The 21,971-nt window shown below is 42.3% G+C and overlaps 2 protein-coding genes across 2 annotated transcripts; both read right to left on the bottom strand.

Moving 5' to 3' along the window:
* Positions 1-299: 299 nt before the first annotated feature.
* On the bottom strand, positions 300-1,733 carry LOC147904753 (pentatricopeptide repeat-containing protein At1g05750, chloroplastic-like). Its single transcript, XM_087392306.1, has 2 exons — positions 711-1,733; positions 300-589 (listed from the first exon to the last, which is right to left on the bottom strand). The coding sequence occupies exons 1-2, from the start codon at positions 928-930 to the stop codon at positions 300-302; spliced, it is 510 nt and encodes a 169-aa protein (XP_087248432.1). The 5' UTR covers positions 931-1,733.
* LOC147904752 (pentatricopeptide repeat-containing protein At4g39530-like) lies at positions 1,661-3,868 on the bottom strand. Its single transcript, XM_087392296.1, has one exon. The coding sequence runs from the start codon at positions 3,851-3,853 to the stop codon at positions 1,661-1,663; it is 2,193 nt and encodes a 730-aa protein (XP_087248422.1). The 5' UTR covers positions 3,854-3,868.
* Between the last annotated feature and the right edge of the window lie 18,103 nt (positions 3,869-21,971).

Below are 21,971 nucleotides of genomic sequence, written 5' to 3'. Positions count from 1 at the left end.
AGATAATCATAATTACTATGATTTATGGACTCTAAATTAAATTTTGTGAATGCTAATAGTCAAGAAAATTTGACCTTTTATGCATTATTTAACATGCATAATAGAAATCCAGACTCAATCATACTTTTTATATGTCTTCAATATGATATAATGGAGTAGCATGAGATTTTAGGGGACCTAATATGATGCAAAACATCCAAATTCAAACCTTATTTAGGATATTGTTGAAGAGTTTCATCAAAGCACTGTTGCCCTAGCTCTATGTTGCCATAAGTTTTGCAGCCAGTAAGCAAAGATGTCTAATGGATACTGTTCAGAATTGGAATACTTTGGAGCACATCCACAGCCACATTCAAATGTCCTAGACGAGCAAAAAGGTCAACCATAGAGATATATTGCTCAATACTTGGTGTGATGCCACTGTCTACTGTTATTGACAGGAAATGATGGTGGTGTTCTGTTGCTAGACCCGAATGACTGCAGCCACAGATGACACGTGTGTAGATCACACCAACTGGCTTCAGACCCTGTAGTTGTGTTTCCTCAAGGAAGCAATTGGACATGCCAAAGTCACCACAATGGGCAGATCCTGCAATCATTGCACTCCATGACACCAGATCTCAATTCGGTAATGCATCAAACACTTTGGGCCTCATCTACTCAACTACTTTTTGCATGCATATCATCAAGAGTGCTCCCAACCAGTATACCTGAATCAAGTCTCCCTCTGATAAGTTGATTCTGTATCACCCCGCCCATCCTCTGGCTCCAATGCTTCCACATGCTTTCAAGGTGGAGTTCTCTGTTTCCGGTTTCGGGTTCTGGGTTCCAGCTGGGTTTCGAGTTTCGGGTCTCAGGTTCCAGATGTGTTCCGATGCTTGCCAAATATTGGTTGTTACAGACCATATTGCGTTGGAACTCAAGGCACATGCTACTGCAAGATTGCTACAGGTGAGACATGTACAGCAGCAAAAGAACCTTTTTCTGGAGTTTGAACAAAAGCGACATTGAAATGCAATATGATTTTTGACCTTTCACAATCGGCTAGATCATAAGTTAAGGGTATAATGACTAAAGATAACAGAATATGAAGCACTGCCTGTATTGAGTTACTCATTCAAGACGCAAAGAATCATCATTACCTTGATTTCTCTGTCTCCGGTCCAAATCACCAGAACATTCCTTGCCTGGTGTGAGAGTGAGGCTTCTGCCCTCTTTCATGCCTACTCAAAAGCTGCTGAGGGTACAGAAGCATTGATACCAGCCTTTTAAGCTGATGCTGCTACTCATAAGGGTGAGTCACAATTGTAAAAGGACCTTCAAGAATTCATGCCCTTGCCAGCTTGAGTACCAATTAGTTGGTAATCCCTAAAAACAAACCCCATCCTTGAAGCGATGAGTTTCATCTGCATCTCTTATATCTCTCGCATATCAAATTTTGATACAGCTTTAATAGATTTCTGGCAGTTAGCGCACACACACAAAGATGCTTTGGCTGGACAGTTGCATGCTAGTCTTTACCCATGAGTCCTAAGGCTCTGGCCAGTATTTCACAGTGCCCCACACAAGAAAGCCTCCTTGCCCTCAGCTACTATTTGATTTGACACTATGCCTAGTTCAGGCACATATCCTTCATTCGTCATTGGCTGATGTAATCTCCTCAATTTGGAATGAACCTCAACTCTTTGCAGTTGGCTTTGCTGCCAGCAAAGAACTCATGCACAGCACTGTTGGCCTCAACCCAGGCTCTCCCAGGCTTCTTCCAAGCATTTGTTCTCTTTCTAAGCTCTTGTAAATTGGAGACAGCCTCTGACATTTGAGCATTAGCATAAATTTTGGACATAAGCTCATACACAGAGCCATCCATAGGATCTAGTTGAAGAATTTCATCAAAGCAGCGTCGCCCTAACTCTATGTCGCCATAGGTTTTGCAGCCAGTGAGCAAAGATGTCCAGACATGGGTATCAGGTAGAATTGGCATACTTTGGAGCACATCCACAGCCGCATTCAAATGTCCTACACGAGCAAGAAGGTCAACCATAGAGCTATATTGCTCAATACTTGGTGTGATGCAACTGTCTACTATCATTGACATGAATTGATGGTGGCCTTCTGTCGCTAGACCTGCACGACTGCAGCCAGAGATGACACTAGCGTAGATCACATCAACTGGCTTCAGCCCTTGTAGTTGCATTTCCTCAAGACAGCAATTCACCATCTTGAAGTCACCGCACTGGGCATACCCTGCAATCAATGCAACCCATGACACAACATCTCGATTCTTTAATGCATCAAACACTTTGCGGGCCTCACATACACACCCACTTTTTGCATACATATCAACAAGACTGCTCCCAACCAGTGTATCTGAATCAAGTCCTCGATTGATAAGTTGATTGTGTATCACCCTACCCATCCTAATCGCTCCGATGTTCCCACATGCTTTTACAGTGGACACAAGCGTGGATTTGTCTGGTTGTGTGCCCTCCCATTGCATTTTCTCTACAAGTTCAAGGGCAGAAAGAGCATGGCCATGGTGAGAATATCCTGAAATCATGGCTCCCCATGACACCATGTTTTGATCTGGCAGTTCATCAAACACTTTACGTGCTTCCTCCAGACACCCACATTTCGCATACACATCAAGTATGGCACTTCCTACAATCATACCTGGTGCAAGTCCACTTCTGATAATCTTATCGTGTATCAACCTCCCCTGTCTTATGGCTCCTATTGTCCCACATGCTTTCAAAATGCATGAAAATGTGGCTTCATCTGGCATTATGCCCTCATGTTGCAATTTGTCAAAATAGTCAAGAGCTAAACGCTGATGCCCATGCTGAACATATCCAGCCATCAGTGCACCCCATGAGACCACATTTTTGTGTGTCAAGTTGCTGAAGATTTCGTGTGCCTCCTTCAGGCAACCACATTTTGCATACATGTCAACGAGGGTGTTGCCAATGGTTATATCTGAACTGAATCCACTTCTAAGGATTTGATCATGTACCAGATTTCCATATGCTACAGCTCCTATACTGCTACATGCTTTTAAGATGGACAAAAATGTCATTTTGATGGGCTTCACACCCTCCAGATGCATTTTCTCATAAAGTTCAAGCGCAGAAAAACCATATCCTTGCTGGGCATACCCAGAAATCATGACATCATATGACACCACATTTTGATTCGGAAGTTTGTTGAACACTTCACGTGCTTCCGCTATGCTCCCACATTTGGCATACATATTCACAAGGGTGCTCCCAATAGTAACACCTACTGTGATATCACTTTTGAGAATCTTGTAATGTATGAGCCTGCCCTGCCCTATCGCCCCTATGCTGCTGCATGCCTTCAAAACACACAGAAAAGTGACTTTATTTGGCTCTATGCACTCCTCTTGCATTTGCTCAAAAAGCCCCAAAGCAGACAAACCATGCCCACATTGGGCACATCCCCCAATCAATGCACTCCAGGTTACCACATTTTGAGTGGGCAATGTGTTAAACACTTTGCATGCCTCCATAAGACTCCCACATTTACCATACATGTCCACAAGCATATTCCCAAGTACATCATTCTTTTCCAGTCCACTAGTAATAATCTGGTTATGTATCAGTCTGCCTTCCTGTAGCTCTCCTGTGCTGGCACAAGCTTTCAAAATGCACAGAAACGTGACTCTGTTTGGTTGAATCCCGTCCTGTTGCATTCTTGTAAAAAGTGCAATGGCAGACAGTCCATGTCCATGCTGACTGTATCCTGCAATCAGTGAACTCCAGGACACTACATTTCGATTAGACATTTCATCAAAGACAGTGTGTGCCTCATCCAGACTCTTGCACTTAACATACATATCAATGAGGGCACTCCCAACCACTACATCTGATTTGAGTTTTTTTTTGGAGATATGGTGATGAATTAGTCTGCCCTGTTCTAAGGCGCCAATGCTGCTACATGCTTTCAAGCTGCACAAAAATGTGACCCTATCAGAAGCTGCTGCATTCTTTCATGCAGTTTAAGAGCTCTTTCACCTTCACCTAGCTGAGCATGTGCGGAAATTATTGCATTCCACGTATACACGTTTGGATTTGAAACCTTATAAAATGCTTCGTTAGCTTCTGACAAGATTCCACATGAGGCAAACATGCGGATCAAGTGGTCCCCCCAAAATGGCAATGAGTTTAGCCCATTGCTCATCACAAGGGAATGCACTTGCCTACCAGCAACCAGGTCTTTGTTCTTTATACAGTCCTGCAGAAGACGAAACATGACATCCCTTGATATTGAAGTTCCTTCCTGGTCGGGGAAATCCGTGGCCTGGAGTGCCTCATTTTGCTGTCCCTCTGTAGCTGATTTGCTGATATATCCTACACATCTAATTCAGGACAACCAGAAATAACTCACCAATCACAAACAGATTGCAAAGCAAGTTGAAGGTGTAAGGGCTATGGAAAGCATTGTACTTGTAGAAAACTGGTTCATATGACTAATACCTGACCTGGTCTTGCGAAAAGTACGTTGCCTTTCCACCCCTCAAGGGTGTGTGAGGTGGAGTTGGTACGGCCAGCTTTTTAATGAGGCAAGGGTGATTGTACGAATCCAGCAGCCGCGATCGATAAGGCTGCAATACATTGCCCATGATTACAACACAACCAAAACATTGGATGGCATCATAGTAAACTTTGTGTCACCACAATACAAGTGTGCAACGCCCATCATTCACACTGGCTCAGACAAGGGGGCCCACAGGTAACTGCTGAAACCAAAAGAAATTTCCACTAGTAGGGGACCCGCACATTGCTGCGGCACAACATGATAGTACATATCCATGTTTCCATGTATATGGGTGTTTTCATGAATACAAGTTATGCCAACATTGCTATGACTGTATGCCATTCTTACACTTGGATGTGCTCAGCATTAGAGAGATGTTATGTGTTTGCAAAATAGTTCTATACACCGCCTTGACCCGCTGCACCCTTTCAAAAATTGAAATCCAAAAAGTACTTGTGCTTTTGCAAGCTCACCCCACTGTCAGTAGGAAGCTTGTCAATCACTTAATGAGGCACTCACTAATTGAACCACATTTCACTCACTACATAAATTTAAATAGTTTTGTACTTACTCACCCTCTCAAATCAAACATAGGACAGCTATGTCCCGACCAGAAAGCTTATTAAGCACATGAAGCACTGTTCACCAACTTTGGCATAAATATCCACCAGTACATCTTCATCTTACACTTGCACTCCTTCATGCCAATTTTGTTTTCCCATTTCAATCACCCCTGCCACCAGACGCACATGAATCTAATCGAAATCCAAAAGGTTGTGTATGTTTATATCCAATCCAAAATAGTTCAACGTTTTGCATCTATTAGAAACAATTCAGCCATTGCCTGGCCTGCATACGCAGTGTCACAAGAAACGTTTCTAAAAATTTACAGGAGGTTCATTTCATCAGTGGATCACCTTGGGCAGCATGACATGGATCTAATTTGACCATCTCCCTTAGGTTCATTCTTGTGCGTAAGGGCCTTATACATTGATCTTTGATTGGCATCTCGTACACACTTCCACACCTGGAGCATTCGGCTCTTGTTGGCCATTTAGCAAATTTTGATTATACAGTGGAATGCTATCTCATGAATCGACTTTGTTGAACATTTCAATCTAGCTCCTCGAATGTTTGGGAATACTGAGAATGCAATGAAGCAATTCAATTGATCATTCTAGGGAGACAATACAATTATTGTTGATTTGTTGCCATACTCTCATAACTGACAAGATACTCGTGTTTCCAATGCCAAGACGAGTGAGTTAGGTCATCCCTGCTTCGACTAAGGCCATGTTTTGGAAATTTGACGGAATTGCCTCTAGATTGGCTCGCACAATTCTCCCATTCAATTTGGAACGAGAGAAGTTTCAAGATCCCAAATCTAATCACAATGCCTGCTAAGTAGTAGCTTTTGTATCACCGGCATGCAACATGTTTCTCTAGGAAAGCGTCACGTTAAGAGCAAAAGGGCTCCCACGCCCCATTCCAAAGCGACTAGAACCAACATAAAGACAATAACCAACCCGAAAATATGAGTTGTCCCTCTGCATATGACAACTGCCATAGCCAAACCTTCCAAGTCTTCTTGCTTGATGAAACCTCCATGGGCTTCCTATTCTTCTTTCCCCCACCATCGTCAGTGTTTGAAGCCCCATTCCAAAGCGACTAGAACCAACATAAAGACAATAACCAACCTGAAGATATGAGTGTCCCTCTGCATTTGACAACTGCCATAGCCAAACCTTCCAAGTCTTCTTGCTTGATCAAACCTCCATGGGCTTCCTATTCTTCTTTCCCCCACCATCGTCAGTGTTTGGAGCCCCATTCCAAAGCGACTAGAACCAACATAAAGACAATAACCAACCTGAAGATATGAGTGTCCCTCTGCATATGACAACTGCCATAGCCAAACCTTCCAAGTCTTCTTGCTTGATCAAACCTCCATGGGCTTCCTACTCTTCTTTCCCCCACCATCGTCAGTGTTTTTTTCCACCACCATAGTCATGCCTTGAGTGCCCAAGTGTTCAAACCTCCCAAGTTATTCTTCATTGCCATTAGGGCAGCGTGGAGGTTGCTCCTAGGGGTGTTTAGAGACTAGCTCACCCATGGCACGGCCCATTGATAATGGACCGGCAAGGCTCAAATGCATTCAGTGCCCACATGGGTGGGCATGGCCGGCTTCTCTCATCTTAAACACTGTAAGATGCCAAGGATGCTTTCACATCGATGGGCATCGCCGACTCAGGCTCTCATCTTTAAACACCGTAAGATGCCAAGGACAATTTCATCACTGGGAACTCTCTTAAGGAACTCCATCCTCATAGGGAAATGTGCCACATTATTAAATTTGGAACAACTACCACATCATCAAATGCGTAAATGACTGCTAAGACGCATTCCCTCCTCTACAAAGAATGGCCAATTTTACACATGCAAGAGAAAAAGGAGGGCTACATTTGGCCCAACACACCAACCTGATGGGATTCATGTCTTGGAGATAAAGGAGGGCTACATTTGGCCCCCCACATGCTGAGCCTGATTTGTCAATTTTCTGAGGCTGCCTTCTGTTTCGTACAGTCCACTTTTATCTTTAATATACATACTTTACGTTACCGCCAAAAAAAAAAACAATAGGGTGACCAAGTTAGTCGAAGTACATAAGTGCACCTCTCAGATCATACAAAGAGCTCTCAACAAGATGTAAGAAAATAATACAACATCTGTGCTCAACAGATAACAGGATCTCGTACGCAAGAGAGAAAACAAGATAGTATGGAGAATCAAAAATTTGATTACTGTAGAACTGATACAATAGATGGCGCTGCCTCCCAACCATGCGCTCCTATGAAAGAAGCTTCGATGGCGTGCTAGAAACAATAGAAGATGGAGGCTGGATGCTAAGGAATCAGGGTTTTGCTGTAGCCAGTGATAAAATGGGCTTCACAAGCTTGCTCTTATATAGCCACCAATTGTAGTCGGTTAGGCTCAATTGGGTGACCGACCCAGTCCGCCGCCCAAAATGGTCGATTGGGGGTCGGTCCCGAAATAGGCCACCGACCATACGATAGAACCGGTGCGCAAAATAGAGCAACTAACCTACGGCGTCTGTTCGGCCCAGAGCCATCCGGGATCATCTGAGGCTCCAAATGGGCCTCGCAACCCGAGAGTGGGCTGCCCCGGGAAATGCTCCATCTACCCTCAGTGCTGTCAGTCAAGGGATGCCTTCCCGCACTTGCATGTAGCCTAGTTGGCGGTGTGCCAACTCTTTCTAAAGCCGTCTAGCCATCAGGCCACACATGGCTCCCATCTGGTGTCCAAACCAGGACCTACCGGATAACCGAGCTACCCAAATGCCTTCTCCTCATATGGGGGGCTTACAAGTAGAGTTAGCTGGTTCCCGTGTAGTTACACGAGAGTGGAGCATTGATATCTAACACCCCCCCTCAATGTCCACCTGCAAGTGAACTTACTTTTTCAGCCCAATGCCAAGTCGATGAAGATGCCTCTCCAACAAGTCTCTTCCAAGAGCCTTCGTGAAGATGTCCGCAGCATTCTCTGTAGTCGGACAGTACACCAAGTCGACCTCTCCATCCATGATGAGCTCACGTACAAAGTGATATTGAATCTCAATGTGTTTTGTGTGAGCGTGGAACACCGGGTTCTTTGCAATCGCCATGCAACTCTGATTGTCACATAATAACTACGTAGGCTTGTTCTGGCGTGCACCCATGTCCCCAAAAATCCTCCTCAACCACACTGCCTCGCAAGAAGCAAAGCATGCTGATTTGTACTCGGCCTCGGTAGAAGAAAGAGCAACTGTGGGTTGCTTCTTGCTAACCCATGACACAACTCCAGATCCAAGTGAGAAACAATAACCTGTCACTGATCTCCTACTGTCCATGTCTCCTGCCCAATCGGAGTCACAGAATCCGGTTAAGATGTTGCCCTTGGTATAGGTGATGCCATAATCAAGTGTGCCTTTGATGTATTTCAGCACCCGCATCCCTACCCTCCAATGGTTCTGTCGGGGCTTACTGGAAAGCCTGCTTAGTACATAAGTTGCAAAACTGATGTCCGGCCGTGTGTTACACAGGTAAATCAAGCTACCCACAAGCCTTCTGTACTTCGCTTCATCCACCAATGGTGATGAATCCTCGTTTGAGAGCTTCGCGTCAACCTCCATAGGGGTACCAACTGTCTTGCACTCAGCCATGCCAAATGCCTTTAGTATCTCTCCAGCATACTTCAGCTGTGAAATGAAGGTCTGTTTTGCTCCTGCCAAACTTCAATCCCCAGACAGAAATGCATCAGTTCGAGGTCTGTCATTTCAAACTCTCTTCCTAGCAAATGCTTCGTCTGCGAGATCTTCTCTTCATGGTTTCCTGTTATGACAAGGTCGTCCACATAAAGGACCACGATCATACACCTGCCTCCTTCTCTGAAGATATACAAATTTGCATCATATGGGCTCCTCCTGAACCCGTTTTGCAGAAAGTAGGCATCAATTCACTGGTACCATGCTTGTGGGGCCTGTTTCGGCCCATAAAGTGTCTTCTTCAGTTTGCAGACTTTACCCTCTGAACTAGGGATCTCAAAACCTGGTGGTTGTTCCACGTATACCTCCTCCTTGAGATCTCCATTCAAAAAGGTGGATTTCACATCCATCTGAAACACAAGCCAACTTCCCTAGGCAGCTAAAGCCAAAACACTACGAATTGTGGTTAGTCGAGCTGTGGGAGCAAAGGATATCCTGGTCCTGGTTGTCTGGGAAGGAAGCATCCTCCTCTAATTGATGCGGCTGTTCTGAGAAGACCACGTCGTGACTTACAATTACCTTATTGGTAACAGGGTTATAGAGACAGTAACCCTTTGCCTCTTCACTGTAGCCCAAGAAAATACACTTCCGGCTCTTGGTTCCCATTTGGTCCTGGTAGCATCAGGGACATGCACAAAACAGTCACATCCAAAAACTCTGAAATGTGCAGCTGAAGGTTTCTTACTAGAAAAGGCTTGCAGTGGAGTCATCCCATTCATAGCCTTCGTGTAGCTACGATTGAGGATGTAAACTGCAATGTTACATGCTTCAGCCTAGAGAGTCTTTGGCAAATCTTTCCCTTTCATCATACTCCAGCCCATTTCGCAGATGACGCGCATCTTGTGTTCTGCTACTCCATTTTGCTGTGATGTATGTGGCGGGGGTTTCTGCCTCTTGATTCCGTGACTTTTGCAGTAACTTTCGAATTTAGTTGATGTGAACTCTCCACCTCTATCTGATCTCAGTTTCTTCACCTTCCTCCCTGATTCTTTCTCGACCATTACATGCCATTCCTTGAACCTACTGAAAGCCTCGTCTTTCGTCTTCAGGAAGTATATCCATATCCTTCTACTGTAGTCGTCGATTAGCGTCATGAAGTAGTAGGAACTGTCCAAAGCTTCCGTCTCCATCTTTTCGCAGAGGTCTGTGTGAACGAGCTCTAGAGGAGACTTTGCCTTGCTACCCTCTTAGGAAAGGGCTGCCGATGCTGCTTGCCCATCATCCAAGCTTCACATACATCGGGCAGATCTGAAATTTCTGGTAGGTCTGCAATCATTCCACTTTTATGCATCTCCTTCAAAGAACTAAGGTTTAGATGACCAAAACTCTCATGCCACACCTTAGTGTTCTTAACATCCGCTCGAGCACATCCGCTCGAGCACTGAAAGCTAAGAGTTCATAGATGTTGTGCCGTGTACCTTTACCAATGACCTTTCCTTGAAGATCCAAAATCTGTGCACCATTCTTATCGAATTGAACTTTGAGGTCCCGATCCGTGATCGCGGAAACGGACAACAAGTTTCTCTTGATATCTAGCACATAAAGAACATCGGACAACTATTTTACAACTCCATCTGACTTGAGAGCAATCGTACCTTTTCCTTTTGCTGGACATTTTGCATCATTGCCGATTGCTACCAGGATGTCATTCCCTACCGGCTGTAGAGAGGTATACCAATCCTTCCGACTGGTCATGTGGTGTGATGCACCACTGTCAATGATCCACGGTTCATCCACAGGTACATGAATTGACTCCATGCAAATCTCCTCAATTGCGACGAATAGCTCTATTGGTACTGCCTACGCGCTATTGATGGACTCTTTCTTTGCAATCTTCTTTCGACACTCATTCTGCTTGTGCCTTGCCTTGTTGCAATAGAAGCACTTGATCTTCTTCTTTCTCTTTTTATCATCAGAAGAAGATGGGTTACCAGAGTCCTTACCCTTACCTTTCTTTGATCCGCTGGTCTAGAAAGCCGAATCTTCTCCAATCCTCGTCTTTTGACGCATCTCCTCCTCCAGAAGCATTGCGCTGAAATCCTCAAAGTTGAGGGGTGGATTTTTGTTCTGCGTATTCAGTGCCGTAACAAGACCGTCGTACTTTTGTGGGAGAATCCGTATGCACCTTCGTGCTAGATTCTCGCTGGTGATGGTGATGCCGATCGCAGTCATCTGATCGTATAGATTCTTCACCCTGGTAATAAACTTCTCTGCTGCTTCAGACTCAGACAACTTCTCGTTCACGAGTTGAGTCTCCAGATTCTGAATCCGCATCTGATTGGTGGTCTCGTACTGATTTTTTAAGACCGTCCATGCCTCCTCTGATGTGGTGACATGTTAAATTAATGCCATGATGGAATCACTAACACTGCAGACAATAGAACACAGTGCATCTGCATTTCTTCTTGTCCACACGAGAATCTCATCCGCAGTTGGTACTATCTGTTGTCCTCCATTGGCTATCGCAACCGGCCTAACGTCCACCCCAGTAGCAGTGTCCCAAGGCTCGTATGCGCTTAGGATGGTCTTCATCTTGAACTTCCAGAGTGGATAGTTAGAGCACTTCTTGCTAGAGTCCAGGCTCTGATACCATGTAAGAAAATAATACAACGTCTATGCTCAACTGATAATAGGATCTCGTATGTAAGAGAGAAAACAAGATAGTATGGAGAATCAAAAATTTGATTACTATAAAACTGATGCAATAGATGGCGATGCCTCCCAATCGTGCGCTCCTATGAAAGAAGCTTCAATGGCATGCTGGAAACAGTAGAAGACGGAGGCTGGATGCTAAGGAATTAGGGTTGCTGTAGCCAATGATAAAATGGGCTTCACGGGCTTGCTCTTATATAGCCACCAGTCGTAGTCGGTTAGGCTTAATTGGTGATCGACCCAATCCATCCAAAATGGTCGACTTGGGGTTGGAATAGGCCACCGACTATACGATAGAACCGGTGTGCAAAACAGAGCAACTAACCTACGTTCTCCGTTCGGCCTAGAGCCATCCGGGATCATCTGAGGCTCCAAACGGGCCCGACAACCCAAGAGTGGGCTGCCCCAGGAAACGCTCCATCTACCCTCAGTACGGTGAGTCAAGGGATGCCTTCCCGCACTTGCATGTAGCCTGGTTGGCGGTGTGCCAACTCTTTCTGAAGCCGTCCAGCCATTAGGCCACACATGGCCCCCATATGGTGTCCAAACCAAGACCTACCGAATAACCGAGCTACTCAAATGCCTTCTCCTCATATGGGGGGCTTACAAGTAGAGTTAGCTGGTTCCCGTGTAGTAACACAAGAGTGGAGCATTGATATCTAACACAAGAATCCCGATACACTAGGCACGCTCGTGGCTCAAGCCTTTGTCTCCACTCCCTCTCCTCTCCATCCCCCCTATGAATGCCGATTCGAATCATAATCCTCCCTCCTTCACCCTCAACTTTATCTCCCTCCGCTCCTCCCTAGCAAGTCCCTTTGCTTGCTGAAAATATTCTCCCTTCCTTTCTATCGGTTGTCCTCCTATCTCCCTTAGTCATTCTATTTCTTCGTCTCTTAATGGCTTTGGTGACTTTCTAACTAGCTAGCCTCTCCTTGGTCAGTGTGATGTAACTACTCCATATGATGTAACTACTCCATGTGCACCTAGTAGCGCATCTGATTAGGAGAGCTAGATCAGGTGAGATGGCGTCTATTGACATAACTGGTTGTTCTCTGATCGACCAAGTGGCCATGTTCACTATGTGCTCTGGTTAAAAAGTGACCATGTTCATCGGTCCACCAAGTGGCCCCGTTGGTTAGATAACCTTGATTAGATCACTCGACTGAGGTCACCTAGTCACTTGTATCCACGGACCTTGCACCATAGGTCATGGATCCTCTTTGTACCACTGAATTTGCACCATAGGTCTTGGGTGGTCTCTGTATATTTACAATAGTTTCCCCCACCACTATCATTCATCGTGCTGGTAAATAGGTCACCACTAGCATCAGTTACCTTTTCCAAGTCCATTCGAATGCTGATTTTGGGATAACATACACCGAGTATGACATGTGGAGTTAAAAAGTGCAGCACCTAATTGTGTAAAGGTATAATCCATGATCCGCTACGCCATGTACATGGACCGCTTGGCCCCATGCATACTTGTCCAGTGTCATTGTAACTCATGTGGTTGGCCATGTCAATCGCCTCGCCATGCTCCTCAAACCCATAACATGATCCTCTATAGGCTCCAAAGCCTCACTTGGTGCTAGCACATTAATATCCAGGTAAGAGTTGGAAGCCCTGATTGTACTCATGTTAGCTTCTATGCCTTCTGCATGGGAATGTTAAAGATTTAATCTAATTTCTCCTCCTCCATCACACATGAGATCTTTCCTTTGAAGATCAGAAATAATTTTTGTATAATCTTCATGTTTAGTCGTGATTGTGCGACATTTGAGAATTATTTTCCTAATGATGAGGCTAGATTATGGTCAATCATATCATTCTCATGGAGTGGAGGACAATCAGCTGGAAGGGGCAATGGTCTGCCTTGAAAAATAATGCTTCTAGGCTATGTGTCCTTTTGGCTTATTGCTGTTGCTGCACCTATCACACTTGCATTATCACGGAGTCTCCGAGGAGGTTTCATCCTATGAGAAGTGGGGGATGGGGGTTGCCTAAGGAAAAGGTTAAAAGTTTGGTATATATCTCTAAGATGAAGTGTGTGAGAAAGACCTATAGTAGCAGCACTAGAGGTAGAGCCGTTGGATTCACAAAAGGTTTTAACACAACCTAAAGTTTAGAGGAAAAAGAGGGGTTATCAGAAGGGATTTGTGGCCCACTTGGCCCCTTGAGATGTGGCCTTTGATTTGTGTTAGAGGGAGTGTAATCTGAGCCACCATGATCAAAAGTCAAATGGGTGGAGGATTTAGGATGGGAATTGTGGGAAGCCTCCACCTATGGGAATTTTCAGTGGTCGTCATGGCAAATGATTGTACCTATTGGGCTAGATGGACCTAATGCAGAGTGCTGAGCTACCTTTTGTCTTTTGGGATGATGTGCATGTATTGTGGAATTCTTCAAACTGTCAGCATGAGATACAGGTGTTGGATGTGGAAGAGTGCCTTGTGAAGTCATTGTACCATACAAAGGAGTATAGAGATCGTCTTTTTTAGGGGAGATTTGTACTTCTACCTTTTCTCTAGCATGGGAAAGGTAGGTTGTACCTGGCCATAATGGGAGGCGTAAAGATTGTATTCTGTACTATCGAAGGAAAGCAAGGAAGTGAGCAAGGAGCATGAAGGGAGTTTAGCAAGTTGGAGGGGAGGGGGAAAGAGGAATGCAAAAAGGGGGGGGGGGGAGAGCCGAAGGGGAAGAGGAGGGGGGAGGTGTAAAGGGTGAGGGGCTACCATGCTATAGGGAAGGGGAGAGGGGAGGAGTGAAAGGGGGGGGGGGGGAGATGGGGGCGAGGGGTGTAAAAGACAAGGGAGTGAGAGAGGGGAGGTGTGAAAGGGGGGGAGGGGGGGTGTTGCAAGCAGTAGTGGAGGGGGAAGGGCAGGTGCAAATGGGCAGAGGGGTTACAAGCCATAGGGAATGAGAGAGGTGAGGTGTGAAGAGGGAGGGGATGGGGGGCTATACACCACAATGGATTTTTGAATTACCTGGCCTAGTGCATGATTTTCTTAAAGAAAACCATTGCAATTCCCATTTTGCCATCGTCCCTACTAAGCAAGGGATGTAGAGAGAGGTTGTTGAGAGGAAGAGAAAGAGGGGAGAGACTGACACAAGAGTTGCTCCCAAGAAAGTGATTCTATTCATAGATCATAGGCATATATATAGTTGAGGACTAGACTGAGTTAGGGCAAGCTAACTCAGCCTAGTAAACTTGAAGCTATAGCTAAACTTGCTAGCAAAACATAATAATACATGTATTATCATTGTGAATAAAGGAGGAATAAAGCACGAAGCATATGAATGTAGTGGAATACAAATAACATAACCTTTCAAGTAGAATATCAAGAATAAGGCATTGTATTGAACGACGATGATATCATGGTTCCCAATCATGTACAACATTAAAGAAAGTTGGTTTATCTTTATACCAACAGGCAAAGATAAGCTCCAACACATAGATGTATGTCATAGTGATTGCTGAAAAACAATCAAGTTTTGTGAGGCACCCGAGTATAGATATTGACAGACCTCTTTGGTTGAAGGACGCTCTATGAATGTTGAGTAGCAAAGCACTTACACAAAGACTCAGCAAGCGATAAGCTAAATAAGAAACTAGTCAGTAAAGGATGCACTAAATAAAAACTAGCTTAATATATGTGAAGCATCATTGGCTTTTACTTTTGCAAAAGTAGCATGAAACCACAAGTGATGAAGCACTAAACTCTTGTTTTCACTGATGACCTTAGAGAAATAAAAAATTGCTTTCATATGATAGATAACCTTTTGTCTAAGTGATTTTCTCAATCAACTTTCTAGTCTAACTCATATAATTATCATTGCAAAAGCATGTAGATTGGGCTACTTTACTCTTAACAACAAGATTGAGACTCTACTTGGCATCGATTAGATAAGATCTTGATCCCTAAAGATTGACTACACTTACAACAACGACCCTGCACTCTTGGTTTTTATGGATATGACCGATGGGTGTTGGGTCTCCTTTTCACCTAAATTTTATGGAGTCCTATAGCTAAAGAAGTTTGCTTTATGTGATTGAGCATCTTTTTCTTCATGTGGGAATGTAAAAGCATGATATGCCAATGTGTTAAATCCAAGGGAACACAAATATTGAATGCAAGATGGTGTGATCAACTGGTGGAGATTGAAAGCGGGAGGGGCTGATAGGATGTTCGAGGTATCCATGTGTCCTTCATCTTTGTCCCTTTCCCATAGAGTTGATGGGAATTTGTGTATCAAGTGAGTTTGATTTGATGAAATACGACTAGTGTGAACACCCTCCCCCTAGCACTAAAAAATGTATCGTATCTCACATGTCTATAGAATACCATGGCTTCCTTGTAGTTAGAGTGTTGGTAACAAGACATTTCTATGTCTGCAATGCTTTGATAACAACACTACTAAAAACGTAAAGTAATATTCAAATCCTCATCCGTGAATTCAAATGTGGCGCAATACTCGCATGCAACTATCTGTTTGACTTTACAGATCCAAAATAAGATTGGAAAGAGACCAGCAAGGTTTCTTTCTAACCTAGTTGAAAGAATTTAGGCATGAGACGAACCATCATTCTATGTCACGAAGATCCACTACCAAAGATGAGAAAGCCAAACCAATACCCATGAAAATACACGAGGAACCAGATCTGTAGGTGCAAATCTATCTTCTTGACCATACTTTGATGGCTCATGGCAGTAATTATGGGGGATATTGATGTGATCATAGATGTCCCTTCCATACCCAATAATACCACCATTATCTGCACACACAATGAGGCTATCGAGGCCAACCCCATGGTTGTAAAGCTAATACCTTCAAGATATTCAAAGACGTGAATGCACCCTACCCTTGTGGCTTCCACGGTGCTCACAACACCCTGTATGATGATCATAGTCCTTGTCACTTCAGCAGTTGCTCAATTTGGCGATGCTCGCAAATCTCAATCAGTGCTATGATACCTATCTTAATTCCATTGCAGGTGCAATATGGCAAGGTGTTGATTTTCCACTCATTTTCCACAAGAATAGAACTGCAATATGGCAAGGTGTTGATTTTCCACTCATTTTCCACAAGAATAGAACTGCATTAGTGTGGATTCCCAAAATCTATGATCAAACAAGAGATCAACAACAATTCTAAACTCTCACATATACCCAAGTCATTCTTGTTGGAGCTATATGCTGCTCGCGGTAACTACATCTGGTGAAGAGATCACCAACAATCCCAAAGTCTCACATGTACATAAGTCATGCTTAACCTAGTGCTTAACTATATATATGTCCATGATACATGAATACAATCACTACTTCTTGGAGCAATCTTGTGTCTCACTCCTTAGTTGGGAAGGTGTCCAAAATAGTTGTGTCTCGAGCATGAGTTATGAAAGCACAAAAAGCACAAAAGGAAATGATATTTTTTAAAAGAAGTTCTGTTATGTGCTTGTTTTGCCCCCTCCCAACATAATTGGATGGTTATAGATGTGCTAATTTTCCTATGGAAATAGGCGTGGGATGGCAAGTTGCCCTTTCCCACATCCCACTCTTTCTCAAGAAAGCATCTATGTGCACTATGATCATTTGCAATATCATGCTCTATACACAAATTTCAGTATTTCACATACACTAGTGTAGTAGCCAGCAATACCTACATGTGCACTTATCAGGACTCTTTGTTCGGATTTATGGAGTAAAGGACACGTACGTAGGTTAGACATAACTAACATGAGTTTAGACCTACCTAATGTACCTACATAAGTTCAACTAATTATTTTCAAAAGAAAGTATTACAATCTAAACACAAGTGCATGGTATAGTATGCCACAAATTTCATCTTACAAGTAATTAGACAAGTGTGGTCCGTAACGTTCTCTAGCGTGTAACTTGCAGGTTGATACAAGATGGCAAGTGCAAGCTACACAACTGGTTGGACTTTCAACAGCAGGCTGTTATTAGCTAGCAAATGTGAGCCACAACTAGCCAAATCCAAGTATTTATATTTTCCTAATAAGTACATATAAACTATAATATATTATTTACTATTTCACATCCATGTGCAAGTAGTTACTGGTTGGCATATGTAGATCGTCGCCCACCACATGGTTCAAAGATATTTAGTATGCATATGCGAGTAGTTACAAGTTAGCATACGCGGACTCCCCATTACTAATGTAGATACTTGCTTTCAAAACCATCTATCCTTTTTACTATTTTTTGTAAACTATATAGCTAATGACTACTAAACATGTAATTTGATTACAAGTTTATATAAATACCAAAAAGTATATGGTTTCCCTAATTTTTAAAAGCTAATTAGCTAATTTCTATAAAAACAACTTTCTTTTTTTTCCCCCAAAGAAAATAACTTCAAATTTATTTTCAAAAAATTCTACTCTTTGGAAAAATTAAACTTTCAAATCACAAATGATAAACCATAAATTAAGAGCTTTGCATTTATCCTTTTTACATCCTACTATAGGTAGATATCAACTGGCCTGAGCGAGCCCACCACCAACACTGGACACTTTGTAAAATGATGCAAAAACTTACAAATTACCTTGGAAGCTTTATTTATCCTTTTTTCCTTGTCTCTCTTTGTTTTTCTTCAGACTCCAGGTAGAGCTAGATTCCACGGTTTGCCATTTTACTGCACAGTAATGGGCTATAACCAGTCTGGTTTAAAAACATGGTGAAGTCAGTATAAATTGCTCTAGGGGCCCCCAAAAAGAGTTTGAAACATTTTAATTTTCCAGTTTAAAAATCCTATTTGAATTCCCTCCCAAATCCCTAAGTCTAAAGGATTTACTATAGCAACGTAATTAGAGAGAGGCCTTGTACCTCTATGATTGATTGGCATGTCTTTTCATGAAAAATTCCCATAACTACTTTGGAGTCGTGATCTTTTACCAAAGATACAGATTTCCTTGATAGGCCATCTTGATAGCCCATTTTATTAGAATATAATGTATATACGATATTACATATGTATATTTATTTAAAATTTTATATTATTATGTAAGTGTATTAGAATTTTGACAACTCATATTGTCAAAGTTTTATATAGCCATATTCTTAACTTGATTAGCAATGCACCTAGGTTATTTATTTTGTAGGCTCACATTTACCTCTATGTCTTATTGGACAACAATGGTGAGACAAGGATGGATTCACTATACCCCACCTTATTAGTCTATTGGATGTATTAGTAAAATGCATACAACATTGGCCTATTTTGTGACTACCGAGAGGGGTTGAAATTTCTTACTAAAAAGTTTCATTCCATTTTGGCTCATATGGCCGAACCGACAATGCCACAAAGAAGTACTTGGTTGCTCGCTTATTGAAACAACATGATCAGACATCCATGATACATGTAAGGGGTACATAGTCCCACACTCAGCACCTCTTGCCAAAACCATAGTGCCCTTCTGAATTTTCCAACTCTAAAAGCCAAAGGTGGTCTGAAAATCTAGCTGACGTGCTGAAATGAGACTCTTGGTCATCTTAGGCACATGTCTCACATTTTTCAAAACAAATTGATTATTTTTGCTATTTCAATTACAAGTAGAAAGGATGGATAAAAAGGCCTTTAACAAAAAATGTTTTCTAACATTTAAAATTCAAGCCTTTCTTGGAATTTTGTTGTCATGAGACTAAGACTGTTGGGGATTATAATAGGAAAAATCTATTGATTTTAATTTGAGGACATTTTCTTGGAAGTCATGATAGCTCATGGGAACTTTTTCTATGTAGAATTGCTCTTATTGTGATTATTAGAATGTTAGGACAATGACTCACAGTTAAGATGGTTTCAAGCTCCTTGGCATTGGAATTTTATTTCATGATGTTGGGAGATCTTTGACTATGTTGTAAGACTAAGGTTAATGTAATTTGCCATTTAGATCTTGGTGACATTGCTTAGCACTTAGGGAGATCTTTTTGGATTTTTGCCATTGGAAGGTATCAATGATAAGGTGATTTGGAAATGATACTATGACATGGATTAGTTTGTTAGTAGGTGTGCAACATGGGCTTTTGAGGCCAAGGATGCATGCTATCCAACATGCAGGGAATCTAGCCTTTTAGGCATTAGATAGTAATTCATTATTTTCATTATAATTCCCAACCTTGATTACTTTCTGAATGTGTGAATGCCAAGATTTTGTCATTGCTAATCTAGGTAGAGTGACAGGGATGACAACTACATGCTAGCTTTGAAGCTTGGCTTCCATAACAAAAATGTATCGTTCTAGCTTTTGTTGTGATGGTTCCAAGTGATTCAACATGCCTCTCCGTCGGTAGCATTGATAAATCTTAGGTGTAAGGACACAGCATTCACAACTTTGGGGAATACGTATGGCCGGTTTCCCTAGCTACTGATAATTGGAGACCAGTCATGAGTAGTGTTGTACTTTTTACAATTTACAGATATGAAGTTGAATATGAAAATGGACTTCTACTTTGACACTTGGTAGAAGGGATGGTATAGTAAGGAATTATTATCACTTGTGTGGTTTTAAGGGCAATGGTATATGGTTGCATTTGAGTTGCTTGTGCTTTGAAAATTGATCTAGTAGTGTAGTTGATAGGACAAACATACACATGCTTATCCATTGTAAGATAATAAGAATCTCACAAATAATTAATGGTTACACTTGATTTGATTTAATGGGGTTTCAGGCTTGTTTTTAGCACCGCAACTAAAGGCCAAGTCTCTCCCTTGGTTGCTAGACCTTGATGTTTGGATCAACATCAAAGTGTTGATTGAAAACATTGCCCTTGGTATGTTTAAGTTACGAGGGTATCTAATATATTTTTTATCTCACCCTTCTGATGTAGAGTTAGCAGAGAGACCAATTTATGGTGAAAAATTTTACTCCTCTCCTTGATTTGTAAGTAAAAATGTCCAATTATCACAGGTAATCTGTTTATATTCTCATAGTTTTATTTTTGAATGGAAAATTTTAAAATTTATTTTGTTACTTTTATGGACGACGTTGACTAACTGCTTAAAGGATGTTCACTTGTTACATTCTAAACTAGTCCCCAACCAATTGGCCAAAGAATTCTTCCACCAATATGGAGACTAAGCTACCTTCTAGTGACAAGTTGGAAAGGTTGACTACTAGTTCTACTTACTCTTCAATTATGCGCTACCATGTGCTATGGGTGTTATAATAACCCACAATATTTCAATATTTTATTTGAAGAGTACTCACAAGGCCCATTCATTTCCATCATAATATGAGTTGGATGTGAGTTTTATTTAATATATATCATGAACTATGTTCTATAATGATTGTAACTTTGACTAGGGTAGTAGTTCGAGCTAATTACTGCCCTCACTTGGATTGTGTGTCATACTTGCAAGAATGCAGTCAGTGGGAAACACACACACACAGACACTAACACAGACACAGACACAGACACACACACACACACACACACACACACACACATTTTTTTAAAGTGAAATCTTATATGTTTTTGTGGGAAACCTCAGAAGAGGTGAAAACCCATCATGAAGTACAAAAGTAAAAAGATTACAAGTAGGCTATTGGAAAAATCTGGGAGGTTAATTGAAAATTGGAAAAGTGAAAATAATCACAAATCACCAAGGGAGGCATCCAACAAAATATCCGCCAAGGTGAGATTATTCACTTGCAAAAACTATTGTAAAGGCACCACATCACCATTAATAAAATGAAGGTGTTTTTTACACTTGTGATTGTTCTTTAGATAAGCAGGAACTCAATTTTTGAATTACAGGGTCAAAAACTTACCGTAACCAGGGATGGAAAGTGTCCAAAGAAAAGGTAGAGGCAGGTGTCAGATCCGACATTGATGGGGCATTAGTATCTAGTCCAGCAGAGGTATCCATATTAACAACTGCCGTTTGAGTAACTTGCTCTTGCAAATCCACATTTGATTCCATATGGCTATCATGCACTAGATCTGAAGAAGAGAGATCCTCCAATAACTCAGAGGATTCTGATTCAAGAGCCGAAAAAGTTGTCTAGTCTCCACACCATCCAAAGAAGACAACTAAACTAAAGAGGGTTCCATGGAAACCAAAGTAGGAGATACAGAGGATTGCTCCACCTGCTGCTGAAGAGACAAAACGCCAAAAGGATTTCTCAAAAGACGAGGAGTTACAGCTAATAAAGAAGTACCACCCTTGGAACCCACCCGACGCCATTGTTTTTGGGGATGACTAGGAGCAGCTGAAGAGGGAGAAGGAGGACACTGATGAATTGGCAGTGGAGTAGGTAAAAGAGAAGAGGAAGAAATAGGGATAAAGGAAGCTGACTGCGAAGAAAAAGAACAAGCTCTCGCCAAGTGGCCCACCTGTCTGCATTTGTAGTAAGATGTAGGAAATGAAGCGAAATGGAGCCTAATGCATAACGGATGGGAAAAACTAAGATCAATATGCA

The sequence above is a fragment of the Dipteris shenzhenensis genome, chromosome 2 (assembly GCF_047967505.1).
Source record: "Dipteris shenzhenensis isolate YYH24624 ecotype China chromosome 2, Dip_SZ_1.0, whole genome shotgun sequence".
NCBI classification, from domain to species: Eukaryota; Viridiplantae; Streptophyta; class Polypodiopsida; order Gleicheniales; family Dipteridaceae; genus Dipteris; species Dipteris shenzhenensis.
This window is presented reverse-complemented; position numbering and strand designations above follow the sequence as displayed.

Bases quoted from the DNA above. Each gene is read 5' to 3' on its own strand.
- LOC147904753 (XM_087392306.1), bottom strand. From the start codon at position 930: ATGTGCCTTGAGTTCCAACGCAATATGGTCTGTAACAACCAATATTTG. The intron at 590-710 runs GTATACTGGTTG...CAATGATTGCAG, and splicing joins CAGAGGGAGACTTGATTCAG to GATCTGCCCATTGTGGTGAC.
- LOC147904752 (XM_087392296.1), bottom strand. From the start codon at position 3,853: ATGTATGTTAAGTGCAAGAGTCTGGATGAGGCACACACTGTCTTTGAT.